The 18047-nt window shown below is 38.7% G+C and overlaps 1 protein-coding gene across 1 annotated transcript in view; it reads right to left on the bottom strand.

Moving 5' to 3' along the window:
* LOC150091193 (integrin alpha-9-like) overlaps positions 1-18047 on the bottom strand; it is a 295920-nt gene that overhangs the window by 95686 nt on the left and 182187 nt on the right. Inside the window, exon 7 of the mRNA XM_090389494.1 lies at positions 14825-14935. Coding sequence (XP_090245620.1) covers positions 14825-14935 — 111 coding nt within the window. The remainder of the gene's footprint in view (positions 1-14824; positions 14936-18047) is intronic.

Here is an 18047-nt window from a genome sequence, read left to right as displayed (position 1 = left end):
TGAGACAAGTTTTATTGAAATATGGAGAGTTATATGAACAGCAACATCTTCTATTTCAGTTTGAAGTGGAATATGTTTAGTTGGGATCTTTGAATTTATCAGGATTGCCACACCACCATGGGCAACATTTGCTGTATTACGATCTCTTCGATAAAGACAATAGTTCTTTATTGAAGGAGAAATTTGCGAGATTAGGTAAGTTTCCTGAAGACAAAGGGCAACTGGAGAATATCGGTTAATCAGATCACGGATATCACTTCTGCAACGAAAGCCTCTGCAGTTCCATTGTAAAATACAGGGCATTATTTGTGTTTAATTGATGGAGCTGTATCTGACTGCTTTTTGAAGGTTACTGGCTTATGATGTTCTGATTTAGATTTATCTTTTTTGGAGAAAACTGGCTGACTTGTGTCCATTTCTTCTTCTGCATGGATTTCTAGAAGGAGATCTTCCTGTATCGATGTGCCACTGTGTCCATGGTTGTGTCCTGAAAATTTTTCATTACATTTGCGTTTGAACAATGAAATATGGTATCTACAACTGGAGTAGGAGATGCCGCTGGTATTGTCAGAGGAGTATTATTTGCCTGGTCAGAGAACTTGGATTGTTGCTTAGAAAGAACATTTCCAGCCCAATCAAAAATTGATTTGTTAGTGGGAACTGTTACATCAGTTTGAGTGGAGACTGTCTGATATTTTTTTACAGCATTGGCATAGGTCATATTTTTGGTTATAGTAGGAGCAACTAATTCTCTTGCTTCTGGGTAACTTACTTTGTTCTCAACCTTGTATTTTACTATTTTTTTCTCGGAATTCCACTTTTCACATGTCTTAGAATATGCAGGATGGTCACCTTTGCAATTTGGGCAGGTCATTTTTGTAGCTGTATAGTTACTTTGTATGTGATCTGAGGATCCACAATTAGGGCAGATAGGAACTCCTCTGCATACAGTTTGTGAGTGGCCATACTTTTGGCATTTGTAACGCCTTAAAGGGTTTGGAATGTAAGGGCGGATGCGGCAAAGTAAATAACCTGCTTTTATAGAGGAGGGTAAGTTGGGTGTATTGAAGGTGAGAATAATATTTCTTATAGGTGTAAGTTGATTATCTTTTTTAACCATTATTCATCTTGCTTCAGTTACGTGTTGTCCTTGCAGCTCTTAGGTTATTTCTTCCTCTGTGACGTTCAATAAGTCCTAACTGGATATCACACCCTTAGATGAATTTAGGGTTGTGTGTAGAGATATTTTAACTGGAATGCCAGCAAAGCTTGTAAGTTGTAACAGCTTCTCGGAATGTCTGTGGTTGGTGGTTTCTACTAGTAAGTCTCCTGATTCCAGTCTCTTCACCGTCTTAGGAGATCCTGCAATACCCTCCAGATGTTTTTGTTATGACAAACGGAGACAATTTATTCATGGGCTGACTATTAAGAGAGTGGATGATTAAGAACGATGGGCAAGGTTGCTCCATCCGATCAGTCTTTTGTCTCTTTGGATTATCGTTCTCAATATCCTGATAGTCTGTGTTTGCCATTTTTGCTCCTTTTAGCCCTTGGCAAGTGGACTTACCTGCCAAGGTAAGTCCACTTGCCAGGGGCTAAAAGTAAAAGAGAGTAGATGCAAACTGAGATACTGATACTAGATGCAAACTGAGATATTGATAGTAGATGCAAACCGAGTACAAGATAGTAGATGCAAACTGAGATACTGATAGTAGATGCAAACCGAGTACAAGAATCTTTCTTGGCTTGTCTTTGAATGACACTCACTTTTGCCCTTGGCTCCTTGTAGTTAATAAGATTAACTATGGTTCAGATCGACAAAATAAATTCCATGCTTTATTTTTTTCCTTCTTTGCTTTTGTGCACTCTTTGTTCCACCTATAGTTAAAGTGCCATCAGGTCAGTGGATTTGATAATGGAATTGAGTATTTAGCTGCAAATAAAAGATGGGATGTAACATAATCAGTGACTTCATATATGGGCTATAATTGTATAATTTTTTTTTGTCCAGAGCAATTGCTAACTGAAATTTCGACCAACTGGCTTGAAATAATTTCTATTTCCTGGGTTGGTCAAATGGTGGTTGTGTAATGAGCAGATTACAAATAATTGGAAAATGGTCACTGCCCATAGGATTATCCATAGTGGACCACTGCATGACTGGAAACAGAATCGGGAAGTAAACAGAGAGGTCAACTGCAGAAGTCTGTCCAGTAGGTAACTATATATAGGTGTGTGTGTGTGTGCCACTATTAAGAATGGTGAGGTTTTATTTATCTAGTTAAGTTTCAATCAATTGGCCGTGCTATCTAATTTAGAGGATCCCCATGAAGGGTAGTGGCCACTGAAATCCCCTCGCAGGCAGACAGGGGAGGGTAGCTGTATTAAAAGTTCTTCAAGATCATTATAAGAGTATACTTTTAGTGGGAGATAGATTGAGGAAAGATTTGCATCTGATTATTCAGATTAATGCAATCTGAATAATCAGATGCAAAGCAATGGTTTCAATTTTAGTTTGGAGAGTAATTTGCCCGGTCAGGATCTTTGAGTTAATCAAAATAGCTACACCACACAAGAAGAATCAGATGTATTGCAATCTCTTCGATAAATTGAGTAGTTTCTTATGGAAACAGAAATTTGAGGAGTTAAATAGGTTTCCTGCAGACAGAAACCAACTGGAGAGTAGCGGTTAATTAAGTCTTGAATGCCATCAATGTTGCCATGAAAGTCTGAAATTCCACTGTAAAATTTAAGGAATTTTAAATTTTTTCTTGAATTTAGAAGAAGCTGTAATGCCGGTACTCATTCTTTTAGCAAAGAATGAGTACTGGCACCTAATTTTTTTACAAAAAAAAGCACTGGTTAAAGGTGACAATAATATTCCTCGTAGGTGTGAGTATATCATATCTTTTTATCATAATTCTTTTGACTGTAATAGTGTTTTGTTCCTGAGGCTCTTGTTTAATTTCTTCCTCCATCACATTCAACAGGTCCCAACTAGATATAACACCCTTAGATGTATTTAGAGTTGCATGGGAAGATACTTTCACTGGAATTCCAGAAAAATTTGTAAGTTTCAGGAGTTTCTCTGAATGCCTACGATTTATAGTTTCTATAAGTAAGTCCCCTGATTGCAGTCTCTTAACTGTTTTGGGAAACCCTGCAATACTTTCCAGGTGTTTCTGGATAATACTGAGAGGCAGGTCTGATAGTGAGTGCAATATTAAAAATGCAGCAAAATCTGTTGCTGAGGAATTAACTTTAAACCTCTTTGGTTGCAATGTGTCATGGTCATTTTCTGTCTCTGGCCGAGAGCTTATTGGCTCTCAAGAGGGAAATATATTGTGTTCCTTTTAGCCTTGGCAGATGATTTTTCTGCCATGGTTTCCAGCCCTGCCACAGGGAGGCAGGAGCAGTGCCTGGTGTGACCAAGCGGAGATTAGTAAGGATTAGAAGTTAAAACAGAAAAATATAAAGAAAGGTAATTTTCCTTTCTCGCTCTCAACAAGAACTTTTTGTTAGAAGAGCTTCTAATAATTGAAGAGTTTTAGAAAATGTGGGAACTCAAAAAGAACTACTCGGGCTCTACAAAGATTGCTCAGTGAAAATTCACACAGATAAATTGCCTGGTCACAATTTGCTTGCCACCCAGGGACCTATAAATTAAGTGATTGTAGAAATGTAAAAACATCAGATATATTATTTCTGTCAGATAAAATCTTACTGAGTGTATAAGGCTCAGTCAGACGGCTAAAAGCAGTAAAATGTAAATGTCATGTTGATAAAATGAGGACACAATTAAAACGTGTAAAACCATCAGAATGGTATTTAAATACACCTAATTCTGTTTTTACACGATAGATACGTTCCTGAAAAATACGTGTAAAAAAAATTCGTGTAAAAAAAGACATTGTATTTATGGAAGAAAAGAAGATTGGTTCCGGATCTAAAAAAAATCAGTAAAAATAATTTAAAAAAAAACACATAAAAATATTCGTTTTAAGCTTATTATTTTATTTAAACAAAATACACATGTAATAATATGTAATTAAAATGTATTAAAATAAATTTGTATGCATATGAAATGAAAAAAAATTCTTCATGAACAAAAAAAATCTGTTTTACACAACAAGATTTTATTCATTTTCACTTTCTGATAATAAACGGCGCATATGTTTGTGTACGACTGGAATATCACTGCCATCACTAGAAATGTTGTGGACATCGTCTTCTTCCTCTATTAATGAAATTCTTTCTGTGATCTCTTGAGCAAAATCAGCACGCATCTCCTCTGGTGCTGATGTTTCACCGGTTTTACGAACGAATTCAGTTATTAATCGTTGTGTTCGTGTTTTGGTAATATAATCGTTGTGTTCGTGTTCGTTATATAATTCTCTGTAAGAGGCTGTCAACAACTTCAGTTCACGTTGAAACTTCCCAGCGCGTTCCTCATTAGGGTCATTTTTGACAAAATGATTACCTAATTTTCTGGCCAATTCCAGACCTTCTTTTATTAAATCTGCATTTAGAACAGGATCATTTTCTTCATTATCACTACGTTCTGTGGGATAAGGAGTCCCAAGGACAACCTCTAATATTTCATCTTCGCTTAGGGCTTTGTCGGTTAACAATTCATCAATATCTTCAAACGATAGATCATCGAATCCTTCTCCACCAATTCTGTGTGCCATTGTAATAATGTTGGGAAATTCGGTCGTATTAGGGATGATGGGATCTTTGCTTTTTGCACATTGTCGCCAAACCGCTTTCCAACACGCATTTAAAGTTGCTGGTTTTAATTCAGTTAACGCTAATCCAACTTGATTGATACAATCCATAATTGAGAATTTCTTCCACACATCAATGATTGTTAGTGTTTCATCATTCAGTTTGTCCAAAACGTGTTGGAATGTTCGTTTTACGTAGTATGTTTTAATTGTCGCAATTATACCTTGGTCTACCGGTTGTATCAAAGATGTAGTATTAGGTGGCAGAAATAAAATTTGTACGTTTGGGTGTTCCAAGACAGGATGGCCGGGTGCATTGTCAAGAATCAGAAGAACTTTAAATTCGAGACCTTTCAAATTCATATAACGTCTGACTTCTGGGACGAAACATTTGTTGAACCATTCTGTAAAAATAGTAGTGGTCACCCAGGCCTTCTTGTTTGCCATCCAGTGAACAGGCAGTTTATTGATATCCACACCTTTCATTGAATGTGGGTTTAGGGCTCGATTTACCAGCAGTGGTTTCAACATACGATCTCCTGAAGCGTTGGAGGAAAATAATAAGGTCACGCGATCCTTAGCTACCTTAAAACCACCAGCAGTTTTCTGTGATTTGGCTACATACGTTCTGTTGCATTCGTTTCCAGAAGAAACCAGTTTCATCTGCATTCCACACTTGATCAGGAGTGTATCCTCCATCTTCAATAATTTTTGCAAGTTCCTGAGGGAATACTTTAGCAGCCGATTCATCTGCAGATGCAGTTTCACCTTTAATTTTTATATTATGAAGAGCATTCCTTTTAAGAAACCCTGTCATCCAACCTGTACTCGCAGAAAATTCATACTTTCTGTTTAATTGAGATGAAGTGCTTGGCTCCTTTTCTTTAATCTGTCTGTAAATTCTTAGTGCTGTTTGCTTGATGGCATTTCCATCTACTGGTACTCTTTTTTGTGACTGATCTTCTATCCACATTACCAGAGCCTTTTCCATTTTTTTCCTTGACAATATCTCTTGTATATGATAATGAATTAACACTTACTTTTGTTCCAGAACATACCGACTTCCTAATTGCAGCTTCATTTTTCTTAATTGTTCTTACGGTATCTTCATGTACACCAAAATGCTTTCCTAGAGACGTAGCCACTTGTCCAGTTGCAAGACGATCTAAAATTTGAATTTTAAGTTCCAAAGAAATCGTTTTTCTTTTCATTTTGGTAATAGGCGAATTATTCGACATTATATAAGGGCTACCGAAAAATATCTGTTATAATTAATAAAAAAAGGTATGAAAAATTTGTAAACTTACAATTTATTGACTATTGGCAAAATTAATAAATTTATATGTGCACAAATTTCACTAAAGATTCTTTCACTTTGAAATAGAGCTTACTACTACATGTCTTCCGAAGGTACAATGCACGAATACCGTAAATGTGCACCAAATTCAATAAAAACGTTGATGATTCATAGATACCTAGACGTACACATTGGTAAGCAAAAGCACGCGTTTCAAAACGCACACACTAGCTGTTATCCAATCTATTAGTGCGTGTAATATAGAAATGATACTAATATGCCACAAATAAAAAAAAAATTCTTACAATTTAGGCAAAAAAAAATTCATAGAAATCGTGTTAAATCAAAATGACTCGTGTAAAAAGAGAATGAAATATTTATTTTGAATTCGTGTTAAATCAAATTCGTGTAAAAAAAGTTCGTGCAAAAACAGAATTAGGTGTACTTGCACAAAGAAGTATTGTGCAAACATCAGAATTGTTTCCTGTTGAGGTCATCTGCCCTCAACAGGAAACAATGCATAAAGATAGCTATGTCCTATGTGGAGCTGAACAACTTCCTCTCTTCGAGACCTGAGCTGACTGGACTGCCATTGCTTTTTTTTAATTTGTTTGAAATCTGTCTATGCTAACAATTTTGCCACCGGGATAAATTTTATTGCAGATTGTTTGTATGTGGTCTGCAGAGGGGACTGAAAGGCGATGGTTATTAAGGGAAGTGGCTGATTTCACAGCAATATCGGCTAATTCATTTCCCCTAATTCCAATGTGACTTGGGATCTAGCAGAAGTGGATGTCAAATTCAGATTGCAAAAGAGGAGATGTGCTGAATGTGGGACAAATCTGGATAAGGATCAAACTTCGCTGGTAATAAAGCCTGCAACAAGCTTGATAAATCAGTGTATATCATTTATCTATGGTAATGGCTATCTTTGATGTGATCAAGGCTTTGATGTGTTAATTTTATTGCCTGCAACTCTGCTCGTTCCTTGTGGAATTTTGTAGGATACTATTTTGTGCAAGAGGACAGCAGCTGATCCCACATATTATTCTGACTACCATACATCTGTACAGACAGGTAGGAAGTCAGAATGTTTTGCTCAATGTGCTGCAAACAGTTGTTGGAAAGAGATGATAGTGTTGTAGTCTTACCTCAAGCCTTAAGGGAAAAGTTGCAAGTTGAGAGCATGCTATGCTCTCAACTTTCAACTTTTCCAAGTTAAGAGCCTAGTATGTGGAAGGAGCTGCCTAGGTGATTCGGCAACATTGAATATACCATCAAGTTTAGCCCACTTAACAGTACTTGAATCCAAATACCAACGGGTCGGTTGACAATTCGATGAGTACTGTACAGATTGTCTCACTGTGATTCAAACACTGATGTCCACAGGGTTGTATACATTTATCAGCAAGAGAGAGCTACTAAGGCCAAGATGGCCGTGTTTAAATTTGCCTGTGCTGCAGGAAAGCATTTTTAGTGAAACTGTGATTGAAGTGTTTCAATTCTTTTCCCCCAGTTTCCAAAGATCATATACTTTTGAGAAAGCAGAATGCTAACCCTTGCTGTGGAGATATGGCATACATTCAGTTTGCACAAGTAATCTCAACCCTGGCAAACTGTCTGGGAGCATCCAAACTTCTGACATTTGTAACATTGTAAAGGACTGGGGGATGTACAGTTGGGCACAGCAATTTTTTTTTTTTTTTTTTTTTTTTTTTTATGTGAACCCCAAACACGAGAGGTATTAGAACCTATAGTACTTAGTACCGTGCTTGGGTTGGAGGTTGAGAAGACGAAAGAAGATATTTGTTGACATTGGACTTGAACTTCTGTAGATTGTAATTTTCAGGAAATACGTATGAAGGAAGGTTGTTCCAGAAAACGGCAGTTGAATGAATAAATGAGGAAGATGAAAAGTTGGTTCTGTGGGTTTGAAGTTGGACAGTAAATGGATGTTGGCTGGTGGCGGCACGTGTTCGGACTGTTTTGAAAGAGAGAGCGGGAATTATAGAAGCCAATTCAGAAGAACAGTGCCCATGGAAATATCTGTAGAAGAGGCATGCAGCAGAAACAGTACGTCTATGAGAAAGCGAGTGGAGAGACTCTGTTAGAGATGAATCATTAATTAACCTAACTGCCCTCTTCTGAATAGAATCAAGAAGCCTGAGAGAGGTTTTGGGGGCAGCGCCCCAAATGTGGGAACAATATTCCATGGCAGGGCGGATTTGCGATTTATACAGAGTGAGCAGCTGTTTGGAAGAAAAGTAACGCCGAGAGCGAAAGAGAAAACCAAGTTTTTTAGATGCAGAGGAAGCAATATTTGTAATGTGCTTGTGCCAAGAGAGATTAGAAGTCAGGGTAATCCCCAAAAGAGATATATCCTTTTGCCTAGAAATTGGAGTGTCACTAAAGATAAGCATAGGAGCAGAAGAATCCTTTTTGCGAGATATAAGACAAGACTGAGTTTTAGAAGGGTTGAAATCAACTAAGTTGTCTTTGCCCCACTGGAGAATTATCTGAAGATCGGCATTTAAGGAATTGGTAGCAGATTTTCGAGAAGTTGAAGCTGATTGAGCAGGGCAAGGTTTCTCAAAATGGAAAGTTGAATGCAATGTGCTATCATCGGCAAAACTATGGATAGGATTTCCAGTCAATGGAAGAAGGTCATTGATATACAAGAGGAAAAGAGTGGGGGAAAGAACTGAACCTTGGGGGACACCGGCATTAGTGGAGAAGTTAGAAGACAGAGAGCCATCTACCATCACCCTCAGTGAGCGATCAGAGAGAAAACTGGATAACCAATTACTAAAAACAGTTGGCAAACCATAAGATGGAAGCTTGTTTAGAAGACCTTTATGCCAAACACGATCGAAAGCCTTTGAGATGTCAAGAGCAACTGCTTGTGTTTCACCGAACCTTTCCATTGAAGAAGTCCATAAATGGGTAACATAAGCCAGAATATCACCAGTGGATCGACACCGACGGAATCCATACTGGCGATCGTTGATCAGACGGAAGGTTTCTAGGTAGTTTAAGAGTTGGCGGTTAATTGATTTCTCCATTACTTTAGAAAGAGTAGAAGTAATTGCAATGGGACGATAATTGGATGGGAGGGATTTGTCACCCTTTTTAGGAACTGGCTGGATATGAGCAAATTTCCAAGCAGAAGGAAAAACACCTTTGGAATAAGAAAGTGAAAAAAGGCGGCAAAGAATAGGAGTAAGTTCAGGAGCACAGATTTTGAGAACAAGTGGAGAAATACCATCAGGACCTGGAGCTTTCTTAGCATCAAGATTCATCAAAATCCTTCTGATATCCTTTTGACGGAAGACCACAGGAGGCATTGAATGGACCGTGTTGGGAATGGTGGGAGGTGTTTTACCAAGTTCATTAATACATGAGCTGGAAGAAAAATGGGATGCTAGCAGGTCAGCTTTATCCTTGGCTGAAGTGACAACAGAACCATCTGGTTTGGACAGAGGTGGAAGCAGAGATGGGCAAAAGTTGCGGCCAATAGCTTTGGCAAGAGACCAGAATGCTCGGCTACCATTAGGGCAAGAAGCAAGTTTTCTACTCTTAGCCTGTTCAAACTCTAGTTTGGACTGATTAATAACTGCTTTACAATTGTTGCGAGCTTTGGTGTAGGCAGAAAATGAAACTGAAGAATTAGAAACAAGCCAATTACGATATGCAACATTCTTCTCTTGAACAGCCTTAGCACATTTATTGGAAAACCAAGGTTTAGATAAAGGACGAGATTTTAAAGTGGAGTGTGGGATAAAGGATTCCATTCCTGCAAGAATAATTTCACTGACACGATCTGAGCAAACGTTGACATCAGGAGTTTTGAAACAGTAATCCGACCAAGGAAAAGAAGAAAAGAAGTCTCGCAGGTCATCCCATTTTGCATTCTTGTAATGCCAAACAACACGAGGTTGGGAATAGCCATGAGATAAAGGTTCCATTGGAGAAGAGACAATCACCAAGTTGTGATCTGAAGTGCCTAAAGGACCTCTCACTTCGACCGTGTACTTAGAAGGGTTGTTTGTGAGAAAAAGATCAAGCGTATTGGCTGTATGATTAGGATTGTCCGGTATTCTTGTAGGTAAATGAACAATCTGTGCTAGGTCATTAGTAATTGCAAAAGCCTCAGCATCTCGACCTGCTGGGTCGGTGTGACTAGAAAATGGAAGCCAGCTGGAGTTGTGAACGTTAAAATCACCAAGGAAAATTACCTCACTGTTAGGAAAGTTGGACTGGAGAAAGTCAAGTTGCAACGAGAGGAAGTCAAAGAGCTCCAAGTGATTAGTGGAGTTGGGAGAACGGTAGAGACAACAGATGAATTTGACACAATGAGGTAGAGAGATTTTAAGCCAGAGAAGATCAAAGAGAGGAGATTCCAAATTGCCAAGTCTCTGACAGGGAATATCAGAACGGACATATGCACAAGTACCACCTTTGAGGCGAAAGGAATCATACAGCGAATAATTTGGGCATCTGAGATGAACAGTAGTTGAATCAACCGCTAACTGAGATTCTGTCAGAAAAAGTACATGGGGTTTGGCAGACTGCAAGTGGAAATGGACATCGTTGAGATTAGAATTGAGACCACGTATATTTGTGAAATGAATTAGGAAATCCTTGGGAGGTTTAGATCTTTTCGCAGATAAGCTTGTTCTATTAGTTTGACAATTCATGGTGTATTCAATAGTAAGAAAAAGTGGGTGGGACATGCTGTATGAAGTAATGAAATTTTTGGATATGGCGTACATGTGGGAAGAATATACCCAGATCCTTGACATAACGTGGCCTCGACAATGCTCCCCGCATACACACTACTCGGACTCCCTCCAGTCACTATCTGGCAGAGTAGAGGTAGCAAGATTATACACTAGCTGATCCGGAAGCCTCCTAGAGAGTTACCAATAGGTTCGGTCCGGTGTACTAACTAGCGGCCGGCCTGCGAAAACCGTTTTAGAGCTGTACCCTCGAAATGTAAGGAATATTGGATCTCGCCACAACGTTCATCATAACCTCAAAAGTCATCAATCATACTGCATGATGGAAGAGATAGGGAAGGGTTGACCGGAACTTAGCTCTAGAGACTAAACATGGGTTCCACCACTTCAAGCCTCCAATAAGCAAAGTGGTGGTATTTCACCGGTTGATGAGAGTCATCTACCACCTAGTACTGCCTGGTAACATAGAGGGGCGGCATTCCTCCATGTGGTGTGGGCGCTACACCTCGGCCCCTGCTTACGTTGGTTCACACCTGGGTGGTCACCCACCATGTGCTTGTGCATGGAGGTTATACCCAGGATTACTAACAGTCCCACCATCGTGAAGGTGCAAGCAGAGGATTTGGTTGTCACAGACCGTCCGGACTTCGCCGAAATTGGGTCCACTTGACTTGAGTGTCACCCGAATATCAGTTCCATCAGCGTTTTAGACTCCCAGGTAGCAAGTACAGCTTGTCTGGCATATCTGAGAGAATGTCTGTGACAACCTCAAGGGCCTTATTTAAGTATCCTGATTTAACTGAGGTTGGAAAATTCAGTGAATTAAGGGTAAAAATGATGTGGAATTACATTACTGTCTATTCAGATTGTTATCCATTTTTCTTGTGTTACTTTCTGATCATGCAAATCTTGAACTATTTCCTCTTCTCAACAGTTTAACAGTCCCATTCACTTATAACCTTGGAGGATTTCTCCATGGCATATGGAGAAACCTGAACTGAGATTCCACTTAACGATGTAAGCTTTAGTACATATTCTGAACATTTGGGTTGAGCTGTCTCTATCAGTAAATCACCTAACTGAAGTCTTTTGACCATTTCTGGTGATCCCGCTGTATTCTCTAAGAATCTCTGTATGACAAAATAAGAAAGTTTTCCCACTGGCACATTTGACAAAGAGTGTATTATTAGGAAAACTCGTGGCTCCTGTGTCCAATTAAATGACTCACAGCGGTCCTGATTCTTCAAAAGCCTTGTATGTTATTTGTATCGGTGCTTGCCTTGTATGTTATTTAGAAACAAATGGTCTCCTTTGAGACCATTTGCTTCTAAATAACATACAAGGCAAATACCAATAATCTTTTCCAGGATATTGCAAACAGTTTGCCAAGCAATCACACATAATTACTTGGATTTCTAGCATCCTATCCTGGCTTTGGGCAGGCGAAGAAAATTGCCTCTCACCAAGAATCAGGAAATTCTTTTTCATTAAATATTCTATTAAATAAAATTAAAAGTGTGGTGGGAGGTACGTATTTTATCATTTTATAATGGAGGTCATCTGGCACAACAGCACATGCTCATGTAAGAAAGCATACTACACTTAATTCCACATGTGTAAAGGCTTGTTATATGGTTCAAGTACATTTGTGGAAGTGTTTGTTTTCTGAATATCAGTGTTTTTTTTCTAAATACCAAAAAAAAGTGAGAAGCATACACTACACGTTTCTCATTTTTTTTATTTTAGGGCCAGGAACTCTGGGGAGAATGAAGTTTAAAGCCGAGATTTTTGCAAATGTTTCCCCTAGAGTATTTATAACTGCAGTTGGATCTGCAATGGCACATCCATTCCACTCTAGGATCCCTGAATAGCACGTTGATATTTACCCTTCGTTTTCCAGATCTTATCCCAGACTAATTTTCAGCTAGCACACCGGGTTATGGATCAAATAAAATTGATCCAAGATTCCCTTTGCCTCTGATGTCGAGCATGATGTGCTTTGACACATGCACATTTAACACTCTTCCTACCTTTATGCATATAAGTGCAAGAGCGATAAAAGGAGTAATTTGCCATAAGGCATATCTGCATTCAAAAGGCATCCAAGTGCCATGTTGTGCCATAAAACACACACACATTCATTCTTCAGTGATCAACCAACAAGTGCAATAAACATAAAGCACATGAAATTAACAGCTACTCAGTAGGGACACTGATTGAATGCTTTTCAATAATGCTGGTCTTTAGACTTGGCACACAGTTTTGTCTTTTTTGCATGTCTTGTTATTACTTTATGTACATGAATAAACTTTTTATAAAATTTTAAGATTTGTTCTGATTTACAGCTCAGCAAAAAAATGCTGAGGACATCAGAATACTGAGTTTTTCAACATTCCAAAAATTACAGCACACTAAACAAGTTCTCTCACATTTAGGTGGTAGCAAACATGTTAAATTTTTTATGGTGTCATATTGGCAGAATAGCCCTCAGTTTTGGGCTTTTCTTGCTGCTGTGCATTCTGAATTCGTGCAGGTTTTTTTTTGGAATTGTAACTGCTCTTGCATAGGCAGTACTTCTGTAAGGTGCATAATACTTCACTGATGGACTGTGTCTCTAGTAATGTCAAATTGTGCAAGATGTTCGAAGGCATTCCAGTCGGCCTTATTGAACTTCCACTGAGATATCCTTCATGGGTGACATGGTTTTTTCTCAGTCAGAACGGCTATCAAAGGGAAGTGATCACTCCCATAGGGATTTTCTTCAACCTCCCATGTAAACAAAGGGAGGAGAGAAGGGGAGCATACAGAGAGGTGAATGGCAGTAAAAGTAAGGATAGGTGTGTGAAGAAAAGTGTTTTTTCCATATTTATGGGGGGAGAGAGAGAGGGGGGGAGGGAGAGAGAGAGAGAAAGAGAGAGAGAGAGAGAGAGAGAGAGAGAGAGAGAGAGAGAGAGAGAGAGAGAGAGAGGGAGGGAGGGAGGGGAGGGGGAGGGGGGAGAGAGAGAGAGAGAGAGAGAGAGAGAGAGAGAGAGAGAGAGAGAGAGAGAGAGAGAGAGCGCGAGAGAGCATGTGTTGAAGCATTTGTTCTTATAATTAATGTCTGCCTACTCCAGAGGGTATTATACCCATTAAGGTCTCATAATAAGAGAAGGTACAGCTGAAACCTGTTAAAACACAATTCATTAGAACGTGATTCCACTTATAATGCAATGCAAGCATGGCTCCCACTTTTCATCAGTTGAAACGTGTTTTTAGTCACTGAAGATCAACATTTTGGATTCCTTGTGAACCGATATTTTCAGTTTAACATGAATCCACGATATGCATTATCCTTTGATTTTTGTAAGAACAATAATAAACTACTTGTAACTTTACTTCTTGACGTATCGCGGAAGCACTTGCTGGTTTGCAAACTGGACTTAAATTTCTTGAAACGGAAAAGGTAGATCCCCTTTCAATTTTACAGTTAAAACACCTTATGGAAATTGTTAAAAAGAAACAAAGATCTGAGATGAAATAGTCAACTCTTGATACAGTTTTTTTAAAATATGAAAGACTTGAAAGTAATGACTAAAATGTGCAAAAGTTTGTTCCCTAATATATACTTAGTACTTGAAAGAACACGGAGGATATTATGTTTTCCTTTCCTCCCAAATTTTCAACTGTTTGTTAATTTCAAAAAAAAAACGTAACAGTCAATACAACCACATGGAAAAGCAGTTTTTATGAGTATTGATTTGTTTTTGTGACAAAAGATGTGTATTAATGTATATTTAACAACATGAATATTGGTTTTTTTTTAAATACTTTATTGTACAGTGCATCAATAAAAGATTGAAACAACACAATTGTCCTAGTGCCAGCCCTGATCAAGGCATTATTTATAACCTCAAGAGAGGAAAAATTCAGGAGAAAAGAAAGACATGATCAGAAGAAAGGAAAAAATAATGATAACAATAAAATAAATCAGAAGAGTTGGATACATTTCCTTCATTGTTATCATATAAAATTGTATTTTATGAAATTTCTCAATAATACATTAATAATTATGTAATACTTACCAATATATGCTTCGGGAGAAGGGTTCTGATCTCCAGGTGGGTCAGGAATAACTGGAGTTGTAATTTCATAAGGTTCTCCTCCAACACCTATCTTATAGCTCAAAACAGTTCCTATAAGCAACAATAAACTACACAATAAAAAACAGTTCCTATAAGCAACAATAAACTACACAATAAAAAAACAAATCCAGTGATACTGAAAAGCCATATACGGAGGATTCCAGTTATTTAAGCCACCAGTTAATCGGGGCAGCCATTTATTTGGGACAAATCTTAAAGAACAGATTCCAATCAAGAAAATCCAGGGTTTTCTTCGCTTAATTGGGGAAATTTGCCTTTTAATCGGGGCAGGAGACTGAAGCACCGAGTTGTCAATTACACTTACTGATTAATTAGTTGTTAATTGATGAAGGTATATCACGCTTAATGTTGAAGTTTGCAAATGATACAAAGGTTGGCGGGGTTGTTAATGACAGCAATGGCAGTGTGCTATGGCAACAGGATCTAGAAAATTTGGGCAGATGGGCTGAGAAGTGGCAACTGAAGTTTAACATTAACAAAGGAAAAATACTGCATATGGGTAGAAGTAACCCCAAAGAAATGTACCAACTGTGTGGTACTACACTTAGGGTTGTAGAAAATGAAAAAGATCTGAGCATAATTGTGCAGTCAGATATGAAGTTTTCTGAGCAATGCAGACAGGGTGCCAGAGCAGGTCAACGATATACGGGAATTTTGCTAGTAGGGAAAAGAAGGTGATTATCCCTTTATCAGTAATAAGGCAATGGTCAGGCCACATCTTGAGTACTGCATACAGGTCTGAAGGCTTCATTTTAGGAAGGATGTAGAGTTGCTTGAGCGTGTACAGAGAAGGGCAACGAGATTGGTGAGGGAAACGAAGGGGTCCTCTTACCAAGAAAGGCTTAAGTTCTGCAAATTGCAGCAGCTTGAGACCAGACACCTGCGAAATGATCTGATTGAGTTATATAAGGATTTGAATGAGTTGAGCATGCTGAATTCTGATGGGATTCTCCCTCTTGCTCAGATTATGAACCTGAGGGGGCATAAATTCAAATTGAGGAAAGACAGTTTTAGAATAGATGTGCGGATATTGGACCAACTTTTAGAGGGAATGGATATATAAAATTGGGTTTTTTTTGGCTGATGCTATATAAACTCATGCACCTGCTTTCTTGCATCACATGCCTTCATTACTACTACTATACTGACAATGGCTACAAACTGTAGAGCGACACGCACTTCAATCCACTTTGGCTAGCAGCATTTTGGCAATAAGATTGTGACTTGGACAATTCAGCCAGGGTGTACTTATTTCTGCACCCTTTGTGCTTCCTTTCCCCTGCCCCCTTCTTCAACATTCCCATGCTTGATGCCTGTCAAAGATTCCACATTTCTAGATTTGTCGTGAACCCAATAATCATTACTGTAAGAAGAAGCAGCCCATGCAAATTTAAGCAGATGTTTACTGATAGAGTACTGTATTGGAATTCATTTATACTTTTGAAGGGTTGTAATTCTCACAAAGGAAGAAACCGCCACGTAGTTTCCAAAGAGATTGGAGGTTGATAAAAAAGGTCAAGCAGGCTGTTAAAAATTTACCAGCACACCGCTGAACCCTGCCCTTCTAGTTATTGCACATGAATGAATCGCTGCTCGCTTTGCCTTCTCAGCATGTAGTCTCTAATTAGCATCAGTTGTGTGCATTTGTGTTATCATTGATACTGAACCAACACTGAATCAGGAAGTGATGAAATTTTTCAGTGCTGTGATTTTTCATAATTTTTTATTTTAATTTTATAAAATTTAAGAAACATTAGCATTAGTAGAGGCATATGATGCAAGAAAGCAAGCTTATTCAGCATCGGACAAAAAAAAAAAAAAAAAACCCACACCACTCCCATTTCACCCCTCCATTCACTCGAAATACCTGTTCAGTTGAGCCTTAAATTTGTTTAGGCTATCAACTCAACAACAAGTAATGGAAGTCGGTTCCACCAACCAACCACCCGCTGGCCAAAGGAAATTTCCGCACATCTATCCGACATCCGTCCTTCCTCAATTTGAATTTATGCCCTCTGAGTTGATTATTCTGAGCAAGATGAAGAATCCCATTGACATTGAGCATGCTCAAACCATTCAAAGCCTTATACACCTCTATCAGATCACCTCGCCGGTGCCTAATCTCCAGACTCTGTAATTTGCAAAACTTAAGCCTTTCTTCGTAAGAGCAACCCTTTGTTCCATTCACTAATCTTGTTGCCCTTCTCTGTACCCGTTCCAGCAGCTCTACATCCTTCTTGAAATGAGGCCTCCAGACCTGTATACAGTACTCAAGATGTGGCCTAACCATTGCCTTATACAAGGGAATAATCACCTCCTTATCCCTGCTAGAAAAATTCCTGTACATCATTGATAAGACACCATGAGCTACTCTTGCAGCTCATCTGCACTGCTCAGAGAACTTCATATCTGCCTGCACAATTACCCCCAGGTCCTTTTCATTCTCCATCACTGTCAGTGTAGTACCGCAGAGTTGATACGTTGCTCTGTGGTTACTGTTTCCCATATGTAGTACTTTACATTTGTCAATGTTAAACTTCATTTGCCACCTCTCAGCCCATCTGTTCAACCTTTCCAGATCCTGTTGCAGCAGCATAGTGTCAGTGGTGTCCTTAACAACCCTGTCAACCTTTGTATCATCTGCAAACTTGGACATTAAACTTGATATCCCATCATCAATATCATTCATAAACACCAAAAACAACAACGGACCCAACACTGAATCCTGAGGAACTCCACTAATAACATTAGTCCACGTTGAGCAGTGTCCATTGATTACCACTCTCTGTCTTCTGCCACTCAACCATCCCCTTATCCATAGCAGCAATTTTCCTCCAATGCCACACTGCTCCAATTTGTGCAGAAGTCTTCCATGTGCAACAGTATCAAAAGCCTTTCTAAGATCCAAATATATAATATCAAAGTTATTCCCTGCATCCAGTTCTTTTGTGACTACATCATAGTATCCAATCAAATTGGTCAGGCAAGACCAGCCCTTAACAAAACCATGCTGCATCTGAGTTATAACTGAATTCTTGTCTAGATGATCCTGCAGTGCTTCTTTAACCAGTGCCTCCATTAATTTACCTGGAACAGAAGTTAAACTAACAGGTCTATAATTACTTGTGTCAGCCTTTGATCC

Source organism: Mastigoproctus giganteus, chromosome 1, assembly GCF_048544385.1.
Source record: "Mastigoproctus giganteus isolate SK-2022 chromosome 1, ASM4854438v1, whole genome shotgun sequence".
Taxonomy (NCBI): domain Eukaryota; kingdom Metazoa; phylum Arthropoda; class Arachnida; order Uropygi; family Thelyphonidae; genus Mastigoproctus; species Mastigoproctus giganteus.
The sequence above is the reverse complement of the archived record's forward strand: the minus strand, read 5'-3'. Positions and strand labels throughout refer to the sequence as shown.